Below are 14,237 nucleotides of genomic sequence, written 5' to 3'. Positions count from 1 at the left end.
AGTCTCCTGGGAGAAAAGATGACTCTGAGGTCTGGGGGGGGGGTTCTGCTCACCAGTGGGGCTGGGGCTTCTGGGAATGGTAGCCCAGGAATGCTGCAGACTCACTGGACTTGCACAGCTTTGCTGGGGTGAGCTCAGCCCTGGCTGGAGCTCAGAGGGGAAACCCAGGGCTCTACTGCAGCCTGGAGCTGAGGTGCAGCTGATGTTATGGTCTGCGTTAACATAAGGGTCAGGCTTAATGTTAGAGTCATAAGGATAAGGTTAGGATTAGGGTTAGGATTAGAATTAGAGTTGGGGTTAGGATTAGAGTTGGGTTTAACATTAGTGTTAGGTTTAACATTAGCATTAGGTTTGGAGTTAGCATTAAGTTTAATGTTTTGATTAGCATTAAAGTAATTGTTAGGGCTAAAGTCAGGTTTTTTGTTAGGGTTAGTGTTAGTGTTAGGACACTGACTCCCAGTGCCAAGGGTTCAGATCCATATAAGCAGGAGGGTTTGCACAAGAATTGGGGTTGGCATTAATACTACTGCCAGGGTTCAGGTCAGGGCTAGACTCAGGTGGAGGGAACTGAAGCATTTTAGAGCTGGGTTTATGCTGACACCCAGCTCAACACTGACAGCTTCTGGGTAGGATGCTTCCAGTCCCTCCTGCCTGTGGCATTTCAGAATCCTGAGCAGGGATGTCTGGAGCCCACATCTCTGACCTGGAGAGCACCTGGCATGGGTTCTGGGAGCCCTGTGCTGGGGCAGAGCTCTCAAGGTGCTGTTGAGCTCCCTGAGCAGCCTGGGCTCTGGAACCCTTGCCCGACCCCGGGTGCCTGCGGAGACACGGCCCCCTTGGGCCCAGCATCTCTCCCGCCGCCGGCCCCCGGCTCTCACATCCTCCCACCCTGTAACCACGCTGCCCAGCTCTCCGGAGCGGGTATTTGGCTTCATGCCTGCAGCGGTGTGTGTTACCTCCTCGGCATGTTTAATTCATGGGGCAGGAGGAAGGCTGGCAGCAGGGGCCCCCTTGCTGCCCCAGCCCCTTGGCTTCCAGTTTCCCAGTGTCCCAAAGTGGGTGCCGCTTGCGACCCCGGCTCCGGCTGCCTTCACACCCCGACCCCGGCTCGGCAGCGGGGCTGGGGCAGAGCACGGAGGGCTGACCCCGCTGCGGGACATCCCGGCGGGGCTGCAGCCCGGGGCCCCGGGAGTTGTCTGCCACATTCGCTCCAGCGAGCAACTGTTTTGACAGAGCTATTACTCACCCGTCAAGCTTTTGTTCCCGCTGCCCAGCGGTGCCTGTCTGGAGTCCTGAATAGGATCAAATCCGGCAACCAGACACACACACGCACGCAGGAGCGCGCGGCCGAGCTCGCCCCAAAGCCAGCGCTGCTGCGGGGCGGCTCGGCTCTCCCCAGTCCTCCCTCCGGAGCTTGGGGGTCTGGTCCCCCCATCCCGGGGCTTAAATGAAGCTTTTGTTCCTGCTGGTTTGCAACCTCCTGGTATGGAGGGTGGGTGAGACGAGGTCGGATGCTCCAGAAAAGTTGTCCCCGCTGGCTCCGGGAGGTAACTGGGAGAGGGGCTGCCTCCCCGGCAGCAGGGCTGGGAGGCAGCTGGTTTGGGGGCTTGAGTGCACCCTGAGCACCATCCCCTTGGGCCAGACCAGATGTGTGGGGGACTGGATGGGTGATGGGCACCCAGGGATGGCACTGGGAGGCTTGGTGGGTGATGGGGGCTGAGGATGGAATGGGGTTGGGAGAGAGGGCATGGGCTTGGTGATGGGATGGAGCTGGGGGGCTCTGGGGCTGGGGTTGCAGTGGAACCAGGGGGCTCTCGGGCTGGTAATGGGATGGAGCTTGTGATGGAAGGGGGCTGGGGGTCCTGCAGCTGGTGATGGGGGCTAGTGATGGGTCTAGCCCAGTGGGGTCTGGACCCCTGGCAGGACAGAGGTGGGGGGGCAGAAGGGGTACATTCCTGGCAGTCTCAGCCCACCCGTGCGAGACAGGGGCCCAGCGGGCTGCCCCCCCCCCCCCCCCCGGCCCCTTGCCCCTTTTGTGCTCTCAGCCCAAAAGCTCTTTCTTCTCTCCCCTCAAGTCTCCATGGAGACCCGGGTGCCTTCCGGTATCCCTGGCTGCGGTCGGACCCTTCAGGGGGAATTCCCACGGCCCCCCGAAGGGCAGGGATAGGGGGAGGGCACTTGTACCCCTCAGCCCCCTTGGCCCATTCTGTACCCCCTCCTGTCCCACTCTAGCTCTCAGCATGAAGGAGACCTTCCTGGTGCTCTCACTGCACAACAAATTGAGGAGCAAAGTGCAGCCCCCCGCTGCCAACATGCAGAAGCTGGTGAGCCCCCTTGCCGGTCCTGTCTCCCACCTTCGATGTCACATCCACCTCCCACTCCATGCCCAGGGAGGTGGGCAGCCCATGGGTGATACACAGTAGTTTGCTAACATGCTAATGAAGCAGAAGAGCTGGCTGGTGTGGGGCCCCTGGGGAAGAGCATGCCACCGGCACTGCCATATCCAAGGCACACCAAAAGCAGGGCTGGTCCCTTGAGGTGCCTTTTGGGGTCCCCCATGTCCCTCTGATGTCTCCTGATCACCCCACAGCTGCACACATCAAAGGCAGCACTGGGCCCTAGGGATCCCTTGCAGCACCCCGCATGTCGACCCTCTGTGCCCCAGTCACCCCCTGGACTGACGGCCTGGGTGGTCCCCAAGCCCTCTCGGGCTGTTCCCCGGGTGGCTCATGCCCATCCCCACAGGAGTGGAGTGAGGAGCTGGGGCGGCTGGCGGGGGCACGGGCAGCGAGCTGCCTGGAAGGCCCCGCTCCACCACCAGCCCCACAGCTGGGCTGGAGCGAGGTCCTGCTGCCGGCGGGCGCCGGAGGCTTTGGGGCTGTGCTGGAGCTCTGGTTCGCTGAGGGACAACGCTATGACTATGGGACGGGGCATTGCGCCGGCAATGCCACCTGCCGCCACTACACCCAGGTGGGCACGAGGGGCATGGGGGGGCCGCTGGGGTCAGGGCCCCAGTGACAAACGCTCTCCCACAGCTGGTGTGGGCCACGGCGGGGCAGCTGGGCTGCGGCCGGCATCGCTGCCCCGGCCCCCACGGCCCCAGCGAGGCCTTCGCCTGCGCCTACTCCCCGGGGTAAGGGGCTGCGGGGTGGGGCCGGGGCATGGTGGGTGCGGCTGAGAGGGGCAGAGCTTGGCGTGGGTGGGCAGGGCTTAGCGGTGTGGGTGGGGTCTCAACCGGGTGTGTCCAGGTAGGGCAGGGGTTGACCCATGGGATGTGTGGCAGGAGGGGGAGCGGAGCTTGTCCCGGTGGTGGGTGGGGCTGTGCACTGGAAGGTGGGGCTGGGTGGTGTGGCTGGGGCTTGGAAATGTAAATAGGGCTGTGTTTTGGGAGTGGGCGGGCCTGGATGTTGAGGGCGGGGTTGTGTGCTGAAGTGGGCAGGGCTGGGTGCCATGGACAGGACCGAGTGCCGGAAGTGGGTGGGGCTGGGGAAGGTAGGCAGGGCTGTGATTTAGAAATGGGTGCGGCTTTGCAATGTGGGTGCGGGCTTGGCCCGGAAAGGAGTGTGGCTTGCCCGGGTGGGCAGGGCATGCTCCTCCAGCTGCCTGTGGGGCCAGGGGCAACTGGGAGGTGGCTGGGACACCCATCCTGCCCTACAAGCAGGGACCCTGGTGCTCCCTCTGCACCGCCGGCCTCTCTGGCTGCTTCAAGTCCTGGGACCACAGTGGCGGGCTCTGCGGTGAGTCGCCCCTGTCACCATGGTCCCTGCATGGCCCTGGTGATGCTGTCTCCGCCCCTGACGCCCTCACTGCCACTCTGGCATTTCCAGAAGTGCCCAGGAACCCCTGTCGCATGAGCTGCAGGAACAGCGGGCGCCTCGACATGAGCAGCTGCCAGTGCGCCTGTCCCCGCGGCTACACGGGCAGGTACTGCCAAGGTGAGAGGGCACCGTGCAGCCTCCAGAGGCTCGTTCGTGGCTGCCGCAGGGCACGTGTGTGCAGGGTGGGCATGGTGCCTGCAGGTGCAGGGCCGGTGCAGGCATTCATGGGCACGGCCGGTACAGCTTGGGCAGCACAGCCAGCACAGGGGGAGCAGCGCGGGGCGGCAGGGGCTGCTGAGCCCCCTGACAGCTAATGCCGTGCTGTGCCCACAGTGAAGTGCAGCGGGCAGTGCCTCCACGGAAGGTTCAGGAAGGAGGAGTGCTCCTGCCTCTGCGACACGGGCTATGGTGGAGCCGAGTGCGGCAGTGAGTCTGCGGCCACCTGCACTGCTGTGGGGCGGCATCAGGGATCCACAGGCAGGGGACCCCAAAGTGGGGCAAAGGGTCCTCTGTGGGCCCAGCTCTGCCAGCACAAGGACTCACTTGCTCCTGCCTGTGCCCCCAGCAAAGATCCATTTCCCCTTCCATGCCTGTGACGTGCGGATAGACAGCGACTGCTTCATGGTGTCCCCTGAAGCCGACACCTACTATGGAGCCAAAATTAAATGCCAGGTGAACTCCTGGGGTGCTCCAAGCATCCCTGTGCAGCTGAAAAGTGCCACCCAAGCTTGCAGCCCCCCTGGGCATCTCTCCTCTGCCTGGCATGGGGCTGGGCCATGCAGGTGGGGCAGACTGACTCCCTCCCCCACAGGAGAAAGGAGCGATGCTGGCCCAGATAAGAAACCAGAAGGTTCAGGACATCCTGGCTTTCTACCTCAGCCGCTTGGAGATGGGAAACAGGGTGACAGACACTGATTTTGAGACTGGAAACTTCTGGATCGGTGAGAGAGAGCAGTGGGCAGGGGACAGGGTGCCCAGGGTGCTGGCAGACATGCCAACCCTCCTCCTGCTCCCCCAGGTCTCACCTACAAGACATCCAAGGCTTCCTTCCGCTGGGATGTGGGTGAGCCATCCTCGTTCACCAGCTTCGCTTTCGGGCAGCCAGACAACCAGGGGTAAGTGGATCTAGAGGACACCAAACTCTGCATGGTGTCCCTGCCGACTGGCTTCACCACCCTCCTGGTGGGACACAGGTTTGGGAACTGTGTGGAGATGCAAGCATCAGCCGCCTTCAACTGGAACGACCAGCGCTGTAAGACCCGAAACCGGTACATCTGCCAGTTCGGTGAGTGAGCGGCTGGGAGCCCTCCCGTGCCTTCCTGGGTGTGCTGGGCCCTGGAGTTGCCAATCCCCAGCTCTGATGGGTCTGTCCCTTGTTGCCAGCCCTGCCCAGACCTCTGTGTCTCTCCTGGGGTGGGAGGCACTGACTCTACACATGCCATTGCAGCCCAGGAACACATTGCCCTGTGGCAGAGGTACCCCTGAGCTGGTAGCCCTGGAAACCGGCCAGCGCTGGCTGCTGTGCTGAACCTGTGGCTCAGGAGGACCCTGGTGCTGTGCCAAGCCTGGACCATGGCTCAGGAGGATCTCCCCACAGCTCACTTGTGCAGGGAATGAGGGGCTGAGGGGACCCATGGCACTGGGACCTGGCAAGGAGGGGTGTGCTGTACGTCAGCATCCCTGAAACAGCATCTTCTTCTTCCCCTCACCTTCCTCTGTCACTATCACCCTGCAACACCCTGGGCAGGAGATGCCCTTGCAACAGCAAAGTACAACAGCATCCTCCTCCCAAATCAGCAGCTGGGCTGTGTCTGGACTGTGGCCTCAGTGTGACGTGGGGCCAAGGGGGCTCTTTGGGGGTGCACATCTTGGCACAGCTCAGGGTGAGGATCAGGCTCAGCTCTGAGCCATCATCCTGACCTGGGTGAGAGCGCTCCAGCCTGGTGGGTTCCTCACCATCACCTGGTCCTTCATCATCATCTGCCCGGTCATTAATAAAGACCCTCTCTCCCTTGGGAAGAGCAGTTTGTCTCTTTTTCATCCTCTAAGCCCACCAGACTCTCCCTAGCCACAGCCCACATCCTGCCTGCACTGGGTGGAACCTCCAGGTTCAGCTCTGGAGTGGGTTTTGGGGTTGCAGGAGCCAAGGCCAGCCTTGGCTGAACTCATCTTCAGCACATGGGGTTGTTTTGGAGGGGCGGTGTTAGTCAAGAGCTGCTTCTTCCAGCCCCAGGATGGCACCAAGTCACAGGACCCCATGTGCTGAATGCAAGCTTGTGGCCCCAGCACTCATGGGTGTCAGTGGGTGCCCTCCTCCTTTCATAACAGCCCACTCCAATGCGGGGCTGGGAATTAAAACGTCCTCAGCCAGGGCATTCCGTGGCATGTTGGTTGTGCCCTGCCTCAGCCGAGGGAAGGCACCATCCACATTGCTGGCCTGGGCTCGGGGCTCCGGGCAAACTGGGTAAACTCAGGGTGAAAGTGAGCTGGCAGCCAGGAGGGCAGGGTCTGGCAGGTGGAAAGTGCCAGGAGGATTGAGGTGGAAAGCAGTCCAGAGAGGATGAGGATGGAGATCCCGAGGGCGGGGTCCGGCAGGTGGGAAGGGGCGGGAGGATGGAGCTGGAAGGAGCCCAGGGAAGATGAGAGTGAGGCTGGAGCTCCCCGGGGCAGGGTGAGCCCGGTCCCCGCGGTGCCGGCAGTGGTGCGGGCAGGGACGGGCAGCGGGGCTGCCGCAGACCCCCGTGCGGGGCGTGGTGTCCCCTGCCGCGCCGCGGTGGTGCGGCCCGCGGCCCCCCCGCCCGGCGGTGGTAGCGCCCGGTGGCAGCGCGGTCGGTCGGGTGCGGGGCGCGGGGCCGGAGCGGGGCCGGAGCGGGGCCGGAGCGGGGCCATGACGCTCTTCGGCAGCGGGGACGCGGGCTGGAGATGTGAGTACCGGCCGGATCCTACCCTCCCCGAGTACCCCTTCCCCCGCGGGATCGGCTGTCCTTCCGCACCCCTTCCCCGGGAGATGCTCGCCCGGCAGCGGGATGCTCGACCGGCACCGGCAGCTCTGACCGAGGCGGGGGTGTTCCCCTGCAGCCTTCTGGTGCCTCTAAGACTCTTCACCCCGGACACGGCACCCTCCGGGGTGCCCACCACAGCGGTACCAGTCCCTCCCCAGGGCTGGATGGCCTCCCAATAGCCGGGATGCCTGGTTCTCCCCATGGCATCGCGCCTGGAACAAGGATGTCCTCCCAGTACAGGGATGTCTCCATGCCATTATCCCTCCAGACCATTAGCTCCAGATCGGGAATATCTTCTCAGTACTGGAATGCCCCATGCCATTCTCTCCTAGGACAGGGATTCTTCCCAGCACTGGGATGTCCCCATGCCATTCCCTCCTAGGACAGGTATTTCTTCTAGTTCTGGGATGTCTCCATGCCATTAACGCCAGGTCAGGGATGTCCTCTCAATACTGGGATTCCCCCATGCTAATACTGCCCCCCCCGGATAGGAATATCCTCCGAGTACTGGGATGGCCCTCCTTGCATTATTCCCCCATACCATTACTCCACTAGGACAGGAATATTCTCCCAGGACACTTCTGTTACTGGGGAGGGAAGGGAGCCCAGACACAGGGCCAATCAACCTGGGGTGATGGAGCCCTTGTGGCTGGGTCTCCTGCCCCAGCAGGACAGTCCCCATGATGCCAGTGGCCTGTGACACGGTGTCTAGCCATGGCTGGGGTCCTGCTGTCAGGGAGGAGAGTGGGTGTCTCTGCTGGGTGGAAGTGATGGGCTGGAGAGAGGGGTGTCAACAGCAGGCTCTGGCCCTGAGCAGTGAGCGTGGCCATCCCTAGGGATGCTGCTGCACCCATGGAAAATGGGCGCCAGCATTTCCTGGTGCACACCGAGCACCTTCCCCAGCTCATCCTAAGATCAGAGCCAGCCCACAAACTTTGCCACACAAGGTGGCAGCCTGGAAAGCAAACAAGTTCCAGTGTCCTTCTGCTCAGAAACCCTCTTCTCTGTAGGAATAGCAGGACCTTGCTCTGACAGCTGTGGGGCTTGAGGGGCCTGTGGCCAGTGTCCAGGCTCCTGGGAGGTCTAGACTGCTCTGATGGGCTGATGTGTTCCCAGATGACTTGAGAAGCTTCAACATGGGGTTCCCTGGTGCAGTAGCATCCACAATGTCACCCATGGAACAGTTGGTCACACTTACCATGGCCAAGGGTGAGTGCACAAGAGGGAGCCCTCAACTGTCTCCTCACCCCAGTGGCCAGAGAGGTTTTGGATTGTCCCAAAATTACAACATTAAATATATGGAGATATTCACAAACCACAGCATTGGTGCCACGCAAATGTATATGTAGAAAATTGATTCAAGCTGGCTTTTCTATGGATGTTGGCTGTGAAATCCTAAAGAAGGGATGAAGAGCATTGCCAGGGAGGTGTGATGTGGCATCCCCAGAGGCATCTCCACCCCACCCCACATATCATCACACGTGTCTCAGCAAGCCTTTGGGAGGGTGAAGCAGCTGGACACAGGGCTTCCCCCATCCCTGGCACCCAGCTGTACTCACAGGCGTCCTGCTGGCCTGGATATCCCTGAAAAATAGTCCAACCACCCAGCAGGAGTGATACCAAAGGTGGATTCACCACAGTGGTGGGAAATGCCTCTGCAGGTTAATTACCTCCATCATCAGAGGTGCTTTCTGCCACCCTAATTGGAGCTTGCCCAGCTTTGGGTCCTTGGGACAGGGCACCCATGGGAAAGTACAGCTGGAGCCATTACATTTCTGGAACAACCTTGGGTTGCTCCCGTCCATTCCAAAAACTTAAATCTAGAGAGATCTGCCAGCCCCCTGCTCATCCTGTGGGTGCTCTGCAGTGGGACATCTCCAGCCAGGAGAGGAGAATGGCTGGGAAGCTGGTGCCAGAGACGTGTCTGTGTGGGGTAGGATATTGGCATCCCCTTTCTTTCCACTGCTTATTCACCTCCTCTCCCTTCAGATCTGGACATGGCCAGAGAGCCCAAGCCAAGCCGAGCCAGGCTGGGCCAGAAGCGGCAGCACAGCAGCAGCCTGTACCAGTGAGTGCCTGTGTGCGGGGCGGGGGCTGCCCTGGGGACTGGGGACTGTCCCACACCTGGCTCCTCTTCCTCCCCTGCTCTCCCTCACTCTCGCCTCTGGCTATTCCAGTTGGGAGGCATAGGTAGGGACATCCCTGCCTCATCCCAGGGCTCTTGGAGCATCTCCTGGTGCACTGGTGCCATTTGCAATCCTTGCCAGGCTCCTCCTGCTGTGTGTCATTAATGGGTGTGGGGAGTCCCCTTTCCTATCTGAAGGCGGTGGGAGAACAAGCAGAGCCCTGTGATCTCCGCGCCTGCTAAAGTGTTGCCCCCCAGTAATGGCTTCACACTGCCAGGGGGCAAGTTTAGGTTGGGCATAAGGAATGAATTCTTCCCTGTGAGGGTGGTGAAGCACTGGCACAGGCTGCCCAGAGAAGCTGTGGATGTCCCATCCTGGGAAGTGTTCAAGGCCAGGTTGGATGGGGCTTGGAGCAACCTGGGATAGTGGAAGGTGTCGCTGCCCATGGCAGGGGTTTTGAAAGGAGATGAACTTTAAGAACTCTTCCAACTGAAACCATTCCAGGATTCTATGATTCTATGTCAATGTCAGTTGCAATTGTGCCCCTTAAATGCTGTTCCTCAGGGACAGACACCCCTGCAGAGGCACAGAGGAGTGGTGATGGCCCTGAGGAGGGCAGTAGGTGATGGTAATGGTGGCAAAAGTGGTAGATGAAGAGCCTGTCCCCATCCCTGTGCACTTTTGGCTCCATGTGTCAGTGGATGTGTGGTGAGGAGGGGATCAGAGCTGGGCTCCTGTCTTGTTAGACCTTCATTGTGAACGCCCTGACTGAACTAATTGCTCTGCCCGTTGCCATGGAGCTGAAGGGATGCAGCACTGGAGGGCTGGGACTGCTGGCCCCCTTGGGTGCTGGAGCGTGGCAGCCACTGCTTTTTCTCTTCCCAGGGGATGCTCTGAGCAAAGAGCTGAGCCAGGAAACCCCTTGCTGTGTCCCCAGCTAGGTGCTAGACCCCAAGACTAACTGTGCTGCAGTGCCACCAGTTCTCCCACAGCAGAGGGTGGCCTGTGGCATCCCCCCCCTTTTGGCAGGGGCTCCATACAGCATCAGCAGCCATTGCAGGGGGCACCTCCCCTGTGCCCTGTGTGTGGGTTAGGACACCTTTCCCACTGCCCATTCCCCTCTTCCTCAGGGCAACCTTCCTCCCTGATAGGCAGGAGCTGGGAATGTGAAGGACTTGCTGTCCCCATCACAGTGATGGAAACTGGGAAGGCAGTGAGCTTGGACCAAAAGCTCCCAAAATACACCCCAATAATTATACCCCAAGAGTAAAGCACAGGAGCAGGTGGGTCCTGGTTCCCCAGGGCTGCCAGCTCACCCTTACCAGAAGGGCTGATGCTTGTGGGCTGTGCAGACGATTCTTGAAGGCAGGGTGGCTGCCAGTGGGACAGTGGCTGTCAGTGGGACAGGGGATGCTGCTGCCCCATGATGGGCTTCAAGCTGCCCTCTGGGCTGGGCAAGCCTGGCCTAGGCTTGGTGCCCCAGGCAGGGCAGCCCAGCTTGCCTGCAAGCCCCCCAGCAGACCTCCAGCTCTCCCTGAGCTCCCGCACTGATCCTGCAGCCACGAGTTCATCTGCAGCCACATCTGGAACCCTGGGGGACCTTGTCCTGGTCCCCCCATTCCTGGCAGCATGAAGGTTCCCTGCTCCAAGTGATGCTCAGATCAAGACTTTGTCGCCCCTCGGGTTAGGCTCAATCTTATGCTCCCTGACTCTGCAAGAACTGAAGCAGCAAAATGAGCTTCAGCATCTTTCCTCTTCCTCCTCTTCTTCTTCCTTCTCCTTCCCCCACTCCCTGCTCCTGGTCCAGAGTGCATGATTTATTGGAATGTCGCTGCTCGTAGTGGAAGGGATCTGTTGACAGAACACTTCTTAATTTGGAGCCAAGCAAGCTCGCAGTGTGTGCATGGAGCCACAACCATGAAATTTAACATCAGGGTACTCTAAATGCAGCTTCCTGAGGGCAGACCCTGCTGATGCTGCTCCAGGGACTCTCACCATTCCACTCAACACACTTCTTTGCCTCTGAGGAAGATCCCTTCCAGGGCACAGCCACTTCCTGGACCATGCTGCAGCTTGCATGGGATCCTCCAGGATGCCTCCTGCATCCCAGGGATGAAGGTTGGGTAGGTGCTGTCCCCAGCAGTGACTGCTCCACAGTGTCTGTGGACCCACAGAGCAGCTGACGTGTTCTCTCTCCTCCTCCTGCAGCAGTAACTGTGACCTGGACTATGATCTCTACAGGGATGACTTCCCATACCGGTGAGCGCGGCATCCCAGGAGCAAGATGAGCTGAGCATGTGTGGCTTTGGCATGCGACTGTATCTCTGATTGTGGAGAAGTGGGGTGTCCTGGGCATCCGGCCCCTTGCCTTTGACAGAGGCTCGGTGGTATTTCCCCACTTGGAGGAGCTGCATCTTCCCCAGGCTTGGGGGGCCTTGGGGAGGGGTACTTGGGGAAGAGACAACATGTGGACAGAGCAGTGCCCAGGCTGGGGGTCCTTTACTGTGCAGGGATACCAGGAGATGCTCTCTTGGCTGGGAGGGGCTGCTGCTGCTGCATCTCTGAGGTTGTGCTCACGCCACCCTGCTCTTGTGCCCTTGCAGGGTGTACGAGTACCAGAAGATCCCCCCACTCATTAACCGTATGCCAGTCAAGACCAGACGGACTCACTTGGGAGCAGGAAGCAAGAGCAGCCTGAGTCCCCAGCCCAGGACAAGGAGCAGCACCAGTGCCACAACAGGACGGACAAAGTGTAAGTGCAACAGGGCTGGGAGGAAGAGAAGGCTGAGCTATTGTGTCTCAGTGCATTAGAGCAGTGCCAGAGCCCAGCAGTCCTACTTGGTGCTGACCCTGTTGCTGTGAGTCCCCAGCTCCAGCAGACACAGCCTGGCCTACACTGGTGTGCTGGCTGTCCCCTGGATCCATTCCTGTTCCCCAAGGATGCCCAGTGGGGAGGATGTTTCATAGAGGAGAATGTTTTGTGGAGGAGAATGCTCCAGAGAGGGGGGTGCTCCGGAGGTGGCTGCCCAGGATGGCATGTCTTCCTGGCTTTGGGTGGAATCCTCACGGCTCCTCTTCCCATAGTGCGAGCTGAAGAGCTGCACTCCATCAAGGGAGAGCTGAGCCAGATCAAGGCACAGGTGGACAGTCTGCTGGAGAGCCTGGACCGCATGGACCAGCGGAGAGAGCATCTCACAGGTGAGGGGACCAGCCACAGACCCTCCAACACTTGTGTGTCTGTGCTGGGCAGCTCATGGGCACACACGAGCCTGAGTCCTGAACTGGGTGTAAGGGGAACCTTCCCGTGTGCCCAGGACATCCAGAGCTGGCTGGGCAGATTCCCCAGGTCCTTTCCCTTCCCTGGGCTGGCAGGGAAGAGCCCGGCCTTTTGGCCAGGAAGCTGGCAAGGACAAGGGAAGCTGGTGAGGATAAAGCTGGTGCTTGCACAGGTACCCCAAATTTCTTCTGCCTCTGCCTTTTCAGGGTCTAAAGAGAGTGATAAAAAGAGGGCAGAGCCGGGGACAGAGTCACCATCCCCAGTAGGAGAGGGGTCACAGGAGTCGCGGGGGAAGGAGAGGACTGGGGCTGACAGGCACAGCGACCTGCGCAACATTGACAGCGCCGAGGAGAGCACAGACACAGAGGAGACGGTAAGAGGAGGGCCAGATCCTCTGCCAGGCTCTCTGCTTCCCTAAAATCCACCCCTGCTTGCTGGTTAGGGATGCCTGGAGCAGATGAAATGCTCCATTGGGGTTCCTCAAGCCGTTCCAGCTGAGTCCCAGGGCTAAAATTTTTGGCACATCCAGAACATCCCCAAGTACGCTGCAGCAACCCCCTGGGTGTGCATCACTCCAGCACCAAGGCTACAAAAAACCCCTCAGAGCAGAAATACGTGTTATCAAAGGCGCTGCTCCCACACTTGCATTCCCCAGGCTGCGTGTGGGAACCCAGGTACACCGTGCTGGGCAGGGTGCTGAGTTTGATCCTGTGTGTGTTTCTCCTCACAGGTGAAAACCCACATGTCGGACCCTGAGGGGAGCCAGTAGCCAGACTGGAATGCTGTGGCCTTCCCGTGTGGCCAGTCCTTCCCAGCTTCTGTTCTTTATTTCTTTTGAGGCTTCCAGGTAGTGCCACATATGACACAAGGTGCCTGCCCTTGGCACGGCCGTCCCCTACCACTGGCAGCCCAGTGTCCCACCTTGGGAGTTGCCAGCCAGCTCTGGCGAGAGAAGTTTTTGTGTTCCAGTGTGCTTGTTTTCTTTTTCCTCCTGTTTTCAGACCTATGGATAAGCAGAGGTGGCCTGGGGAGGGAGGGGAGCAGTAAAAAAACCAGAAAGGACCATATCCCAAAGGAGCATTCCAAAACCCATCTGCCTTGCTGCCAGTGTCACCTCACCCACAGGATGCTGTGGAGCACAGAGAAAGCAGCCCAGGGCTCCCACCCCTATGGCACACCTGGCATCCCAACCTTCAGACCCTGGGTACTGGTGCAGCAGGCATGGGTACAGCCCAGGATGGCTTTCAGAGCTGCTCAGCATCCCATCATAGAAAGAAGGAACCACCCTAAACCAGCTCTAAGAGGCTTTTGCAGGATTTTGGGATGGTGCCAAGCCTAGCTCTGATGTGAGCTGCAGGACCAGCAGTGGGGCAATGCCAACTGAATCACTCCCATTTGCCCCCGCTCCCAAATGTATTTTCCTTACTGGTTTTCCATGGGCTGTTCTCAGCCAGGCATCATGTCTGTGGCCAGCAGGACTCCAGTAAGAGCTTTACAAGGGCCCCTGGCCTGCACCCAAGGAGTCCTGGTCCCCCCTGGGCTCCCCAGTGTCACATTTTGGTTCCGTGTCCCTAATTTCTCAGTCGTCCTTCTCTCACTGGTAGGAACTTATTCAGTATTTCTAGTTTGCTCTGGTAAAAGAGTGTATTGTGTTGGAAAGAAAAATAATTTGTATTTCTTTTCTCTGGTTATTCGACTCCAATGCAGTTTTTAACCATCTGAAGTGCACATTTAATTTTTGTACCCCATTTTATGTGCTGTCAGACACAACCCCCAGCTCTGAGGGCTTTCTTGGATGCTGCCTTTCCTACAGCTCAACCCAGAGGCACAAGTGCAGCTCTGCCCTGTTTCCCAGTGGAAAATACCCAGAATATTCCCTACCAGCCCACCATGGTGCAGCTTGGCAGACAGGACCACCCGCTCCACTCCATCTCCAGGAATAACCAGATTCCAAGGAAGCACCCAGCTCCCCCTGAACTCCTCAAGGACAGTGGGAGCAGAGGGGGTGACCCTG

General features: G+C 59.5%; 2 protein-coding genes across 3 annotated transcripts; both read left to right on the top strand.

The window, feature by feature from the left end:
• Positions 1-1,447: 1,447 nt before the first annotated feature.
• On the top strand, positions 1,448-5,837 carry LOC138116889 (C-type lectin domain family 18 member A-like). Its single transcript, XM_069026715.1, has 12 exons — positions 1,448-1,547; positions 2,233-2,324; positions 2,746-2,970; positions 3,036-3,133; positions 3,616-3,737; positions 3,828-3,935; positions 4,152-4,244; positions 4,384-4,490; positions 4,630-4,759; positions 4,837-4,933; positions 5,012-5,103; positions 5,266-5,837. The coding sequence occupies exons 1-12, from the start codon at positions 1,448-1,450 to the stop codon at positions 5,301-5,303; spliced, it is 1,302 nt and encodes a 433-aa protein (XP_068882816.1). The 3' UTR covers positions 5,304-5,837.
• A 2,977-nt stretch (positions 5,838-8,814) lies between these two features.
• On the top strand, positions 8,815-14,033 carry LOC138117049 (RNA-binding Raly-like protein). 2 transcript variants are annotated; one of them, XM_069026996.1, is made up of 6 exons: positions 8,815-8,888; positions 11,155-11,205; positions 11,550-11,698; positions 12,031-12,144; positions 12,430-12,596; positions 12,954-14,033. In XM_069026996.1, the coding sequence occupies exons 1-6, from the start codon at positions 8,818-8,820 to the stop codon at positions 12,990-12,992; spliced, it is 591 nt and encodes a 196-aa protein (XP_068883097.1). In that variant the 5' UTR covers positions 8,815-8,817; the 3' UTR covers positions 12,993-14,033. The 2 variants fall into 2 exon arrangements, with proteins under 2 accessions (XP_068883097.1, XP_068883098.1); XM_069026997.1 differs by lacking the exon at positions 8,815-8,888 and adding an exon at positions 11,016-11,069.
• The last annotated feature ends 204 nt before the right edge of the window (positions 14,034-14,237 follow it).

This window comes from Aphelocoma coerulescens, chromosome 11 (assembly GCF_041296385.1).
Source record: "Aphelocoma coerulescens isolate FSJ_1873_10779 chromosome 11, UR_Acoe_1.0, whole genome shotgun sequence".
NCBI lineage: Eukaryota > Metazoa > Chordata > Aves > Passeriformes > Corvidae > Aphelocoma > Aphelocoma coerulescens.
This window is presented reverse-complemented; position numbering and strand designations above follow the sequence as displayed.

What these genes read in the sequence shown, in the direction of transcription:
- LOC138117049 (XM_069026996.1), top strand. Translation starts at nt 8,818, where the DNA reads ATGGCCAGAGAGCCCAAGCCAAGCCGAGCCAGGCTGGGCCAGAAGCGG. An exon ending in GCGGAGAGAGCATCTCACAG is followed by an intron (nt 12,145 to 12,429) that starts GTGAGGGGACCA and finishes CTGCCTTTTCAG; the next exon opens with GGTCTAAAGAGAGTGATAAA. An exon ending in GCACAGACACAGAGGAGACG is followed by an intron (nt 12,597 to 12,953) that starts GTAAGAGGAGGG and finishes TTCTCCTCACAG; the next exon opens with GTGAAAACCCACATGTCGGA.
- LOC138116889 (XM_069026715.1), top strand. Translation starts at nt 1,448, where the DNA reads ATGAAGCTTTTGTTCCTGCTGGTTTGCAACCTCCTGGTATGGAGGGTG. An exon ending in CTGCCAACATGCAGAAGCTG is followed by an intron (nt 2,325 to 2,745) that starts GTGAGCCCCCTT and finishes CCATCCCCACAG; the next exon opens with GAGTGGAGTGAGGAGCTGGG. An exon ending in GAGCCAAAATTAAATGCCAG is followed by an intron (nt 4,491 to 4,629) that starts GTGAACTCCTGG and finishes CCTCCCCCACAG; the next exon opens with GAGAAAGGAGCGATGCTGGC.